This window comes from Podarcis raffonei, chromosome 8 (assembly GCF_027172205.1).
Source record: "Podarcis raffonei isolate rPodRaf1 chromosome 8, rPodRaf1.pri, whole genome shotgun sequence".
Classification (NCBI taxonomy): domain Eukaryota; kingdom Metazoa; phylum Chordata; class Lepidosauria; order Squamata; family Lacertidae; genus Podarcis; species Podarcis raffonei.
The window spans coordinates 48,670,034-48,684,224 of record NC_070609.1 but is presented as its reverse complement, the minus strand read 5'-3'; the positions used below and the strand labels follow the sequence as shown (position 1 = coordinate 48,684,224).

At 51.8% G+C, this 14,191-nt stretch overlaps 1 protein-coding gene across 4 annotated transcripts; it reads left to right on the top strand.

Moving 5' to 3' along the window:
• The first annotated feature begins 1,727 nt into the window (after positions 1-1,727).
• On the top strand, positions 1,728-14,181 carry DHX38 (DEAH-box helicase 38). Of its 4 annotated transcripts, XM_053399853.1 has the most exons (27): positions 1,728-1,829; positions 2,090-2,429; positions 2,575-2,762; positions 2,856-2,972; positions 3,197-3,362; positions 3,489-3,607; positions 3,695-3,771; positions 4,117-4,272; positions 4,393-4,554; positions 4,658-4,765; positions 5,212-5,333; positions 5,436-5,573; positions 5,718-5,904; positions 6,114-6,299; positions 8,716-8,856; positions 8,963-9,073; positions 9,161-9,277; positions 10,054-10,161; positions 10,245-10,357; positions 10,528-10,736; positions 11,328-11,482; positions 11,604-11,759; positions 11,850-11,984; positions 12,923-13,048; positions 13,187-13,282; positions 13,765-13,886; positions 13,980-14,181. In XM_053399853.1, the coding sequence occupies exons 2-27, from the start codon at positions 2,101-2,103 to the stop codon at positions 14,062-14,064; spliced, it is 3,729 nt and encodes a 1,242-aa protein (XP_053255828.1). In that variant the 5' UTR covers positions 1,728-1,829; positions 2,090-2,100; the 3' UTR covers positions 14,065-14,181. The 4 variants fall into 4 exon arrangements, with proteins under 4 accessions (XP_053255828.1, XP_053255826.1, XP_053255829.1 ...); XM_053399851.1 differs by having other exon boundaries at positions 1,741-2,429; XM_053399854.1 differs by lacking the exon at positions 2,856-2,972 and having other exon boundaries at positions 1,741-2,429.
• Positions 14,182-14,191: the final 10 nt, after the last annotated feature.

Below are 14,191 nucleotides of genomic sequence, written 5' to 3'. Positions count from 1 at the left end.
TCCTCAGCCAAGACAAAGTCAAGGAATTCCCCTCATCTGCTGAGACCCAACAGAGTCAGGTCTGCAGTGTAATTCAGGTGGGATTAAGTAAAATGGGAGTATGGCAGAAATATTTTCTCTGTTTCATCCCAGAGCCCCACTCTTGATCTTAGGACGCTGAAGAGGATGGGGGCACAATCAGCATTGCTCTGAGGGGCTGTGGGATTTTGTTCCCTGCCTTGCCTTCGGCGGGAGGTGGATCTTTTTCTGGGTGGTCTTTCAATAAAGCTTTTGTTTATTTGTTTAAACTTGTTATTTTTATTTTATTTTATTATGTTTTTAAATTTGGTATTACAATGCCATATGACAAGTGCATTTCACTTGTTTTATGATAGAGATCAGCGTACAAAAGGTTAAAAAACATTGCCAATGGTGGGTGGGACTTTTCTTTAATTATTAAAAGTAAATCTAAAGAAGAGCATATTGTTTCACTTCTAAGGCCAGGCACAGGCACCTCCCAAGGGTAGAAGTTCTCTCATGGAGAAGGCCCCTGCAGCTGCCCTCGGACCGTGGTTTGAGGAAGAGGTGCCAGTTCCAGGGGTAAATCTGCAGAGTCCTGAGAGCTCTGGTGAGGGGAGAGGGGCATCTTTTGAAGACCCAGTTTGTTTGTATTTCAGTGGTAAGGGGGTTGTGCCCAGGCACCCGATGCAGGCTTTGTAGCAGTGACTGGGAGATTATCCTAGGAATTGCACTCATGCAGAATAAAAGGGGGGCAGCTGGACGCAAAAGGCGTCAGACCCAAGGAGTGACTCTCAAGGGCGCGAACAGCGTAAGTCACCCCACCAGACTATCCAGCAGCGGGAAGAGGGGCTGATTTAACTCTGACATAGGAAGGGCGGGAGGAAGCGGACCTGGAGAAGCCCTGCCCCCGGTCCAAGAGGCTCGTCTGTCGCCGGGGCAACGGGTTATGTCACCCTAGACATAAGAAAGGGTAAGAGCGGCCCTTCTGGTGCGCGGGATTTTCAGCCTCCTGAAAACCCATCCGGCTGCAATCCAAGCTGCTTTGGGTAGAGAGCGTGGGATTCGCATTTGCCCCTCTGTGGGCTGCAAGTTTCCTAGACCTTTTCAGTCTCTGGACCCGCCTTTAACCAAACATGCATTTGAAGACCAATCTTGTGATCGTTTACCACACAATTGCACAGCGGTGGCGCTGCTGTTGCGACCCACCTCGGATCAGGCCGTGACCCACAAGCGGGTCTCGCCCCACCACCACTTGGACCAGATGACCCCTGCGGCCCCTTCCGACTCCACTATTCTATGACCTATGGCTGGGGAACTTCCGGCCCAGCAGAGGATGGATGGACTACAATTCGCATCCTCGTCTCTGGCCACACTGGCTGCTGGGAGCTGCGGTCTCTACCAGCACCTGGAGGGCCATGAATGTCCCCGCACAGCTCCCCATCCCTGCATTAGCCCCGTTCCCGCCCACGATCTCGAACTGCTTTCGCAGCTGTCTGAGGGAGCGGCATCCCCCTCCTCTTCTGAGGGGAAACTACTAGTTCTGCCGCCTTCCGTTCCAGCTGTGCGGAAGTCCGGTAGTTCCTTGCGCAGTTTCCTGTGGGCGGCTTTTACGTTCCCTCCTCCAGGCGGCTGCAATCCGGAAATTCCGCCTCCGCACAAGGGCTCGGTCGGTCGGTCTAGGAGCCGCGCTGCTGCACATTCTATAACGACTCTATGGCGTGGGGAGAGGCCGTCGCAGCTGCCGTCGCGGGGCATTGTGGGGCGGGCAATGGCGGCGCCCGGCAAGCGGAGGGTCAGGCCTTGAAGCGGCGGCCGCGCGGCGGCGGAGGGTGAGGCTGAGGCGGGCAGGGCTCTGCCCCCGTTTCTGTCCCGAAGGCGAAGCGAGGCCGGGCAGCGGGTTGGGCGGCGCTGTTGCTGCTGCTGCCGCTTTCAGCGCGGTGTGTCGTCCAGTGGCAGCGCGTCCCGCGGGACTCTGAACGGCCGAGCAGCCCCTCCAGCAGCCCGATTCCCCCCGCCGCCGTTAGGCGCCACCCCCCTTGCCGCCCGGTCCCCGTCCCGCTGACTCGCGTGCCTCATTGCCTCCCCGCAGAGAGCCCAGCAATGGGGGACACCCCGGCGGAAGAGGCGTCGCTGCACCGGCTGGAGGGCCTGGCGCCGGAGACGCAGGTCGGCGGCCTCCTGATCAAGAAGAAAAGCGCCGCCGAGGAGCAGCACGTCTTCAAGATTCCGGCGCCCCGCACCTCCCTGCTGGGTCTGGACCTCCTGGCCGCCCAGAAGCGCCGCGAGCGGGAAGAGAAGGACAACGGGGCTGAGGACCGGAAGAGGTCCCGGGTCTCCTCCTATAAGGACTGGGCTGAGGGCAAGGACGAGGGCGCTGCCGGCGAGGAAGAGGACGGCGACCCAGCTGGGCGCAGCAGCCGCAAGGACAGGTGAGGGGAGGGCTTGGGAAACTGCTCTTTCTGCAACGGTAGCTGCTTCTTAGGGAAGAAAGCAAGAGCTGAACTTGTTGGGGTGGAAACTTCCCAAGTGGGTGATTACCCCACAGCTCAGCCCTCCTCTTCTTCCACTTTCCAGGCATTATCGCTCAGCCCGTGTGGAGACACCATCTCACACTGGAGGAGTCAGTGAGGAGTTTTGGGAGCGCAGCCGGCAGCGAGAAAGGGAACGCCGTGAGCATGGGGTTTATGCCTCCTCCAAGGAGGAAAAAGAGCGCAAGAGGGACCACGGCCGGGAGCGGGAATATGATCGCAAACGCGACCGAGGTAATTCCTGTTCATGAGTAGCTCCGCTCCCCCAGGACTGCCACTGGTCTTTTCACTGGGTGGGCCATGGTTGATCATAGGTTGCCTCCACAGATGAGCGGGACCGAAGTCGACGCAGCAGCAGCAGCCGCTCAGAGAGAGAGGCCTCCTCAGAGAGGAGCAGCAGTAGTCGGAAGAACGAACCAGAGAGTCCTCGCCACCGACCCAAAGGTGCCCTCTCTCTATCTGCCCACTCCACCTGGATGATGGGGAGCGTCTGTAGACTGTTGCCTTCTTCTTCCTCTGTGTAGGGGGTTGGGTGAGCAACTGCTGGGCTATGCGTGGCTGTGGCACATCTTCATGGCAGTTGTGCTGGGACCCTGGGAGCAAAGGGTGCTGGGGTGGCAGAAGGGGGAGCAGTCCAAACCAACTGGTGGTTTCCTTCTTGTGCCTAGATGCAGCTACGCCTTCCCGCTCCAGCTGGGAGGAAGAGGACAGTGGCTACAACAGTTCACGCCGTTCCCAGTGGGAGTCTCCCTCCCCCACGCCCTCCTACCGGGACTCAGAGAGAAGTCACCGGGGATCTGCCTCCCGGGATAGCGAACGGCGTGATCGTGACCGGTATGGAGGTGCAAATCAAACTTGGGGGTGTGGGGATGAGGCTGATTGAAGAAGCCTGGCTGGAGCAAGCAGTCCTTGCCCTCTGGGCTGTTGCATTGACTATGTTTCTCCTGGCTGCTCTCACAGGTCTGTCAGGAGCAAGTACCCAGAGGACACCCCATTGCCAACGCCTTCATACAAATACAATGATTGGGCTGACCATCAAAGACACTCCGGTGCAACACCTTGGCTCTCCAGAGGCAGAGGTTAGGGACTGGGAAAGCTGAAGTGGGGGAGGAGGACTCAGTAGTCTGGGGCCAGAATCAGGCCTTCATGATACCTTCCATTCTTAGGAAGGCGTGAAGATGGTGAGGATGGCATTGCTTTTGAAACTGAGGAGGAGCGACAGCAGTGGGAAGATGACCAGCGGGTGAGTGTGCAGCACTCTTTAACACTCGATCCCAAACAGACACCCCCTCACTGGGGTTATTTATCTTCTTCATCTTGTACCTTGGAAAGTGAGGGTGCCCAGAGTTGTTTGGCTCTCTCTTTGGGGAGAGCTGGAAGTGAAGGAGAAGGGCTTGGTGGTTGTCAGATGTGAGTGTTCTTGGGCTCAGGCCCTGTGTGGGTAATGGCTGTGTTTGGTGGCCATTGAAGGCTGCCTTTTCCAAAGTGCCAGCTCAGCTCCAGTGAGGTGTGTCATAATGAACAAGATTGGTGAGAGTGTGTCTCTGGCTTGCATTGCTGAAACTTTCTTCTTGTCCCCCCCCCCCAGCAAGCTGACAGGGACTGGTACATGATGGATGAGGGCTACGACGAGTTCCACAATCCCCTGGCTTCTTCATCAGAGGAGTACGTGAGGAAGCGGGAACAGCACCTGCAGAAGCAAAAGCAGAAGCGCATCTCAGCTCAGCGTAGGCAGATAAATGAGGTAGGGGAGTGCTGGAGAGGGTGGCGCCCAGTGGTGGTGAACACATGACCATTGTCACTGGAAAGGCTCCCTTAAAACTGAGGGCTGCTGAGTGGCCTGACCTTGTTTTCTGCTTGGTAGGATAATGAGCGCTGGGAGACCAACCGCATGCTGACAAGCGGCGTGGTGCACCGACTGGAGGTGGACGAGGACTTTGAGGAGGATAACGCTGCGAAGGTTCATCTCCTGGTTCACAACCTGGTGCCTCCCTTCCTGGATGGGCGCATTGTCTTCACGAAGCAGGTAGGCCAGACTCTAAACAAGTGGTGGCAGCAAATGGGGAGGGGGGAGTTGAAGTTGGGGCAGGGCTGTTCCTTTGTGGATCACTTTTCTTGCTTCCTTCTAGCCTGAGCCCGTCATCCCCGTCAAGGATGCTACTTCCGACCTGGCGATCATCGCCCGCAAAGGCAGCCAGTTGGTGCGCAAGCACCGCGAACAGAAGGAGCGCAAAAAGGTACAGTCCGAGTTTCTGTTGGGTCTCTCTCTCACCCCCCCCCCCTTCTTGTGGGCTTAATCTCCATTGAGTAAGGAACTTGCCTGCTGGGGGCAAACTGTCTTTCCAAGCAGGAATGTAGCTGCAGCTGCTTGAGACTTTATTTTATGATTGAAAATGTTTCTATTCTACCCTTCCTCACAAAACAACAATAGTCAAGTCCAGAATTGTGCTGGTTTTGCAGGGGTCAGTAAGTTGCAGTTTAGTGTCAAGTTGCAATTTAGTGTTGAGAAGAGGCAGCAGAGAGGCTGCGTTTAACGGGCAGGTGTGGCTACCATTCAGAGCAGGGATGAGTGAACTATATGTAGCATGCCAAAGTCTGAATAGTTTTCATGGATCTCCCCCCCCCTCTCTCTCTCTCTGTGTGTGTGTGTGTGTGTTTGTGTGTGTGGTTGCTGTCATTTCAGGCCCAGCACAAGCATTGGGAGTTGGCAGGCACCAAACTGGGGAACATCATGGGCATCAAGAAGGAGGAAGAGGAAGAGGGTCCCAACCAAAAATTGGCAGAGGATGGCACTGTGGATTACAGGTAGGGGCCTCGCCTGCTGCAGGATGACAGCAGCAAGTAGGGCTTCCAAGGGAAGATGGGCCTTGTGAGGCGATGACCACAACACCTGAACTCTCCTTTCAGGACAGAACAGAAATTTGCTGATCACATGAAGGAGAAGAGTGAAGCGAGCAGTGAGTTTGCCAAGAAGAAGTCAATTGTGGAGCAGAGGCAGTATCTGCCCATCTTTGCTGTGCAGCAGGAGCTGCTGACAGTCATTAGGTGAGACCTTTCCCCAGCCCCTTGCCCTCAGCCTCAGCAGCAACTTCTCTCTGCTTTACTGGGTGAGCAGGGACCTCAGGGTCCAGGCGAGGGGCCTAACTTTGGGGAGCTGGTGACAGAACCTGTCTCTTCTTCTTCTTGCAGGGACAACAGCATTGTGATTGTGGTGGGGGAGACAGGCAGCGGGAAAACCACGCAATTGACACAGTACCTGCACGAGGACAGCTATACGGACTATGGCTTGATTGGCTGCACGCAGCCCCGCCGGGTGGCAGCGATGTCAGTGGCCAAGCGTGTCAGTGAGGAGATGAGCGTGAGCCTTGGTGAGGAGGTGAGCACAGAAGGGCAGAGGGGGGAGGGGGCCAGTAGGAAGCACCTGTCTTGGCAGTGCTGGGGGGTGAGGGTGGGCAGGTTTTGGTTTGGCTCAGCTGCAGGTAAGATGGTCCCTCATCACTGTACCCGTGGCGTGATGTGCTCTGCTTGTTGGCTTTTGTTAAGTTCTTCTCACATATTTCTCTCCCTACCCCCGATATCTCTCAGGTGGGCTATGCCATCCGCTTTGAGGATTGCACTTCAGAGAACACTGTGATCAAGTACATGACGGATGGGATCCTGCTGCGTGAGTCTTTGCGCGAAGCCGACCTTGACCATTATAGTGCTATTATTATGGATGAAGCGCATGAACGCTCGCTCAACACAGACGTGCTCTTCGGCCTCCTGCGTGAGGTCAGTACTTGCTTGGTGGGACTGTGGGTGGATTCACTTAGACTTCAGTTGCTTATACAGTGCAGTGTCCCAGAAGGGGAGCCCTTGTTTGAGTCTTGTGCAGAAAAAAGCCAAGAGAGTTTAGGACACCTTTAGCACCTTTATTATGGCACAATAAGCTGTCATGGACTCATCTCACATCAGATGAATGAAGTGTTATCCTTGTGAGATGACCTTACCTCATAGGTGTCCACTTGACTGCTTTGATGTATGGAATGGGCACTGTTACAGCTGCCACACAATACTCATTCCACACTTGTAAAGAATCAATTTTTTTAGTGTGGCAGCACCTACAATTTGGAACTCTTTGCTTATTGGCATCCAGCAGGCACCTTTGCTGTACTCTTTTTGGGACCTGCTTAAAACATTTTTGTTTAGGCAAGCCTATCCAGGCACGTATATTTTGTCATGTGTTACTCTCTTTTTGCTTTGCTGCTGTTAGTTGCCGTTTAAATGTTTTACCTGCTTGTTCTTAATTATTTTTATTTCTCGTAAGCCTCTTGGAGGTTCTGCTGCAACCAAGCAGTATAGAGTGGTACCTTGGAAGTTGAATGGAATCCATTCTGGAAGTCCGTTCAACTTCCAAAATGTTTGGAAACCAAGGCATGGCTTCCAGTTGGCTGCAGGAAGTTCCTGCAGCCAATAGGAAGCCTCAGAAGTCATGTCGGACATTCGGGTTCCAAAGAACGTTTGCAAACTGGAACACTCACTTCCAGGTTTGCAGCTTTGGGGAGCCAAAATGTTCGAATTGCGCAAGGCGTTGGGGATCCAAGGTTTGACTGTATAAGTTTTGTTAAATAAAAATAATAATTTAAAAATTCTGATCTACAGCTATAGCAGAAACACATGGCTTGCAAGGGAGGGGTATTGTAAGCAGTGTGAAAATGAAGTGAAATACAGAAAAGGCAGTTGCAAGTACCTAATTAATTCACATTTATAATCCAATACATAAAATGGGTTAAAAATGCTTTGTCTTGGTTCAGTCCAGGAGTTATAGTACTGGATCTTTTTGCCATTTGTGTTGAGACTGGCCTGTTTGTCCTATGTAGAATTCAGAAGGACCTCTCTGGCAGGTGATGAACATGGATCACATTTTTAAAAATTGTTTTTATTGAAAGATTTTCACGGATAACAAAGGTACATATAGCACCTCTGTTTTCAATTCACAGAGTTTTTTCTACAATTCGGTTACATTTGGTGAGAGATACTGGTATTGTACACATTGTGAGTTTGGGGTGGGGTGGGGAAGAGGTGAGAGAGAGAAGGGGGTAGTGTTATTTCCTTCTTTTGCAAAGTGTACATGTCGAGTTTTGTGTCGGCATCACATGGATAGGTTCTTTATCTATTCATTTATTTATTTTCATTGACTGTGCAGGAGATTGAGGAGCCCAGAGCATGGTTGGTTGCTTTAGGTTGGCTGCAGTGAATTTTGTTCCTGTGTGTGAGGGTCTGGGAGTTGTTGGGTCAAATTAGCCATATCAATTTCTGTGCTGTCACCGGGGGGGGGGTATGTTGTTGTCTTATGTCGGGGGTGGGTGGGTTATGTAGTTATTGGCCTGTGTATGTAATAAAGGGGAAACACACCAGGATGAAGGCATCCTCTTTTGTATGTCCCTGTGCTAATTTCAGTTTGTTGGTTAGCTTTTCTAGTACGGCTGTTTCCCATACAGTTTGGTATCAGTGGTTCATGTTCACTCCTGACATGTCTCTCCAGTGTTTAGTTTTGATGCTCCTAGCTGCTGACAGTAGGTGGCATAGATCACATTTGAAGTGAGCAGGTGAATGAATGCCTGTTGGGGTGATGTTTTCAGGCCTTACCCTAGTAGTGCCAGAGTAGACATGGAGACAGAGTTGGCACTGCGGTCTGCTTTGGAGAAAACAAAAAGGAATAAAGGGACACAATTTTTACATCATAAAAGCAATGTTCAAAAGTTGGTGGGAAATTGTTTTAGTCTCCCAAGAAACAATTTATACATGACCTGAGAGTGGCCATTGTGGAGCAGAGAGAGGGAGCCTGTGATGTAAAGCTGCTGAATTGCAATACAGTAAGAGGTTTGCTGTTCTCACTTGTTGATGGAACTGAGACAAAGCCTGTCGTTTGTGCCCATTGCCCCTATGTCACTCAGGCAGCTCTTCTTGCCTTTTGTAACAAGGAAGCAGAGTTTTGACACAGAGCACCATGCAGCCAAGTACAATCCCTTTGTTACAAGAAGGAATATTTCTCTTTGTTTCTTTCCTTCTGAGAGGGGGATGAAATGGGCTACTTCTGCATCCAATGTTTGGAAAGATATGCCTTGTGGTCTTCTCTCTTGCTCTGTGGGTAGGTGAATCTTCCCATCTTTCCTTTTGTGACACCTGCCCTCTTTTCCTCCTACAGGTTGTGGCCCGGCGCTCAGACCTGAAGCTGATTGTTACTTCAGCCACCATGGATGCAGAGAAGTTTGCTGCTTTCTTTGGGAATGTGCCCATTTTCCACATTCCAGGTCGCACCTTTCCTGTGGATGTCCTCTTTAGTAAGGTATGTAGAGATCAGGGGAGCAGGGATTTGTCTGCTTTTTACTTTCTGGGAGGGTTGTGGACCATGGCCGGGAGGGTGTGTTAAGTCTCTTCCCTCTCTCTTTCAGACCCCGCAAGAAGACTATGTGGAAGCAGCCGTGAAACAGGCCTTGCAAGTCCACCTCTCAAGTGCCCCAGGGGATATTCTGATCTTCATGCCAGGCCAGGAGGACATTGAGGTGCATACTGTTGAGTGAAAGAACCCCTGAGTTGCCAGCCCTGCTCTCTCTCCTGCATGCAATTCACTCTCACCTTTCTTATCACAGGTCACATCGGAACAGATTGTGGAGCACCTGGAGGAGCTGGAGAATGCACCTGCCCTGGCTGTCTTGCCCATCTACTCCCAGCTGCCATCTGATCTGCAGGCCAAGATTTTCCAGAAGGTATTGAACTGGGGTGTGTGTGTGTGTGTGTGTGTGTGTGAGAGAGAGAGAGAGAGAGAGAGAGAGATTTCCCATCTGTGCTTGAAGAGCAGGGGGTGGTGTGTGTTTCTGTGGGGAGAAGAATTGCACCTGCCCCTAAGCTTGTTGCTTGATCTTTTGTCTTCTGCATTACATGAGTTGGAAGGCTTGAGAACTGCTGCTGTTCTTTGTACAGAGACTTCTTGCCATGTGTCTTCCAACACATAGCAGAGGAAGGCTGTCTTATTTGGGAGCTTGTATCAGGTCAGCCCAAGCACAAGGAGAGAGGTAGCGGAGTCGCAGTGCAGTTGCCAGTTTTCCCGAAGCAACATTGGTGTCTTGAGGCAACTGGTTCCAAAGCATCATGGAAAGTAGAGTGCTATCAATGAACAGCCAGGAGCAGTTAGAACTGGAATTAGGCCTGGAACCTGGGGAGCTGCAGACTGGAGTCATGGAAGAGCAGGTCAAAGGCCGTAGAGCAGAGCATTGAACATGCACCAAGGGAGTGAAAAGAACAGGTGAAAACCTGAATGAAACCAGACTTGGAAGCGTCTTGCAGACAGCGGGGCATCAGCACCCAGTATTATGCACCAGTGGATAAGACCAGGCAGGAGACTTTGACCCTTGGCTGGTGCTGACCTGAGAGACTTGCTAAAGTGGAGAGCTAGAGAGTTCAAAGCGTTTAGCTCAAAGAGCTTCCCTTGGCCTGGGAGGAGATGGAAGTTACCTTCTGCAATTGACACCTGTGTTTCTGGCAGGCACCAGATGGCGTTCGGAAGTGCATTGTGGCCACCAACATTGCAGAGACCTCACTGACGGTGGATGGGATCATGTTTGTGATTGACTCTGGCTACTGCAAGCTGAAGGTGAAGCGGGTTGGGTTGTGCAGAGCCCTGGAGCCTGCAGGTTTAGGCTGAAACCGTGGCTCATCTAACCTCTTTTGCCCCAGGTTTTCAACCCACGAATTGGCATGGATGCATTGCAGATCTACCCAATCAGCCAGGCCAATGCAAACCAGCGCTCGGGCCGAGCTGGAAGGACGGGCCCAGGTCAGTGTTTCAGGTAGGAACTGTGTGTGTGTGTGTGTGTGTGTGTGTGTGTGAGCCATCCCTCCTGCCAACGTTGGGTGGGAGCTGCAGGGGTGTGTCTTTGACTACGGAAGTTAACTTTGCTGGGGTGGTAGGTCTCCCAGGGCTGCCCCCATCTGAGCAGCTGTTTTCTCTCCTGGACAGGCTGTACACCCAGAGTGCATACAAGAATGAACTGCTGACAACCACAGTCCCAGAGATTCAGCGCACCAACTTGGCCAATGTAGTGCTGCTCCTCAAGTCCTTGGGTGTGCAGGACCTGCTGCAGTTCCACTTCATGGACCCCCCTCCTGAAGACAATATGCTAAACTCCATGTACCAGTTGTGGATCCTTGGGGCACTAGACAACACAGGTAGAGGGTGCAACCTGGTGAGGTGATGTGGTGTGGCATAGCTGGGAGGCCTGTCTCTTTTTTTTAAAAAAAAATAATTTTTATTGATTTTAACATATAAATTATAAAATGTACCACAAAACATATCACTTATACAATCTTTTTAGACTTCCATCAGCACCTCTGATGATCCACCGTTTTAACCACTTATGCATTTCTTAACTTTATATTGCCTTTACATCTCTTAACAAATCATCCTTCCCCTTCTCCATTTTTGCAATACTTCCAATAATACTCCTCACAAAACTTATTGCAAACCTACAAACATCGTCTGATCTTCACAAATACTTTTCAAATAGTCCATAAATTTACTCCAGTCTTCTGTGAATTTCTGGTCCCGCTGGTTTTGAATCCTTCCTGTTAGTTTATCTAGTTCTGCATAGTCCATTAACTTCATCCTCCATTCTTCAATTGTCGGTAATTCTTCTTGCTTCCATTTTTGGGCCAGTAATATTTTTGCTGCTGTTATTGCATATAAAAAGAGCTTACATTCCTTTCTAGTTATATCACTCAGCTGGGAGGCCTGTCTCATTAGTGCTGCCTTCCCTTTAGGTGGGTTGACATCCACGGGGCGTCTGATGGTTGAGTTCCCGCTTGATCCGGCTCTCTCCAAGATGCTGATCGTTTCCTGTGACATGGGCTGCAGCTCGGAGATCCTGCTGATTGTCTCCATGCTCTCTGTTCCAGCCATTTTCTACCGGCCCAAGGTGAGCCTGATCTCAAAGCGGGGAAGGGGCTGGGCAGTTCCTGGGACCTTAGCAACCGCCAGGCTGCCTTGCCACCTCCTTCCCTCCTCCTCTCTTCACCTTCCTGTTGCCTTCCCTGCAGGGCCGGGAGGAAGAGAGTGACCAGGTGCGGGAGAAGTTTGCTGTTCCTGAGAGTGATCACTTGACTTACCTGAACGTTTACCTGCAATGGAAGAACAACAGCTACTCTACACTTTGGTGCAACGAGCACTTTATCCATGCCAAGGCCATGCGCAAGGTGCCTGCTGGGAGAGGGGGAAAGTGGGTTGGGCAAGGACCTGAAGGGGGCTGTGGGCTCCAGGCTTGACGGCTCTTGCTGCTCTTCCAGGTGCGAGAGGTGCGAGCACAGCTGAAGGACATTATGGTGCAGCAACGCATGAGCCTGGCATCCTGTGGCACTGACTGGGATATTGTTCGCAAGTGCATCTGTGCTGCCTACTTTCACCAGGCTGCCAAACTGAAGGTGAGCAAGAACTTGCACCGGGGTGTGTTTTGGGTTGGGTTTTGTAAGGGAGTGGGTAGGTAGACAAGTGAGTGGGTTTAAGGAACATCATGCTCCCTGTTGCAAACAATGGCGCTACCCAGAGGAGTTTTTTAATCTGTGCTTCAAAGCCAGGCCCCCCCCCTTTATCTTCCCTCTTGGTTCTACCTGAGTTCAGCTTTAGTACCTCTTCCTGTAATCAGTCAATCCTGCTATGGATTTGATGTAGGGACTCCTAAGAGCCAATTTCTGCTTCAGCCCACAAGGCATCCCTGGCCATGCTATCCCTTTCCTTATTCCTGTATAGTGATCTCATTACTTATCGCTCCTTCTAGCTTAGCAGTGGTTTCTCCCTTTTCTAGCTGGGTTTCTGTCCGTTGAAAGGCTGCTTCTTGATTGTCTAGAGCAGCGGTGGGGGGAAACCACCAGTCTGATTCAGACCAGCAAAGAAGTCTAGCCTTTCACACTTTTCCATTAGGAGGTTTGGAAGCCTCGTTTTACTATTGTGCCCCTAACCCTTTTAAAGCCCTTTCCCCTTTCCTTCTGCTTCATCCCCCCCCCGACCTGGTTCTGTCATTTATAAGATGCTTGTGGGGGGGCAGCATCTTCATGGTAGAGTGCCTGCTTTGGATGGAGATGCTCCTTGGCTCACTCCCCAGCAAACATGAATCAGGTAGCAGGTGGTGTGAAATATCTTTCAGGGAGGATAAAGGTATATGTTATGAAGGCTAACACCCCCACCAGCATCGGAGTTGGTGTTGTGCTTGGGTCCCACTTCCAATCTGGTCAGCCCCTATGAGAACAGGATGCTGGACTACCTAAGCACCCTTAGACTGATTCAGCTTCCTCAATTGTGCCAGGGCAGAGCCTGTGGGTGGTTGTGCTGGGACTGTGCTTACCATGCTCCTTCTTTGCTTCAGGGGATTGGCGAGTATGTCAATGTCCGCACTGGAATGCCCTGCCACCTGCACCCAACCAGCTCGCTCTTTGGCATGGGCTACACACCTGATTACATCGTCTACCATGAGCTTGTAATGACCACTAAGGTGAGTTTGTGTGTGTGAGTGAGGGGCTGCCTGTAACGGCGTTAGCTCTGCTGTGGTCTTTCTTTCCTAGTCATTGGAGGGGGCGTGTCTCTCAGCTTCCCCATGGGCTGACCAACCCTCCTGTCTATCCCCCTACAGGAGTACATGCAGTGTGTCACTGCAGTGGATGGTGAATGGCTGGCTGAATTGGGACCCATGTTCTACAGCATCAAACATGCTGGCAAGTCTCGCCAGGTAAGGGATTTGAGCTGGAGCTGCTGGTGGCTGCAGAACCAGTCCTCCTGTTTTGTAGCTGCTCTCAAGGTTGGTGTTTTCTTCTGCTGCTGTAATGCTGAGGAGCAGACTGAGCTTGGCTTCCTCCTTTCTTAAGTAGCGGATGGGGTGAAGAGCTTTCAAGGGGACTGTTCCTCTGTGTGCCCATAGCTAAACTTGTCCTGTATAGCAGGGAGGGGCAAAAGGCATATTGTGGCTTCCCTAAGGCTGCCTGGCCAGTTTCCGCAAAGGAGCACTGAGCTTAAGTCTAATCCAGGAAAGCATGTCATGGGCTCTCCTAACTCAGGCTAGCGTAGCTGTTCCTTAAGTGTTGGGGTATCCTGAGTGTGCACTCTTGCTTTGTCAATTTGAAACATATTCCAGTAAAAAAAAGTGCTACGTCGGAAGGGTGAGGTCAGCTCCTGCCTGCTTCAGTTGCATTCAGTCTGCTTGCTCTGCCCCAGGAGAGCCGCCGAAGGGCCAAAGAGGAAGCTTCAGCCATGGAGGAGGAGATGGCTCTGGCCGAAGAGCAGCTGCGTGCCCGCCGAGAGGAGCAAGAGCGCCGCAACCCGGTGGGCAGCGTCAGGTATGCTTCTTTCAGTAGGGGTGGGTAAAGAGGAGGGTGTGTGGTTGGGCCAAGCAGTGTGAGTCTGACATCTTCTTCCTCCCCTCCCTTTAGGTCCACCAAGATCTACACGCCGGGACGCAAGGAGCAAGGCCAGCCTGCCACCCCACGCCACACACCAGCTCGCTTTGGTCTGTAACCCCTGCCCTCCCAGCTCTGTACAGAAGACCCTGCTGTGCTTAGTTGGGCAGAGCCCACCTTGGATGGACATGGAAAAAATAATTTTATTGTTTATATAAATGTTGCTGCTTCCTGACCTGATTTTG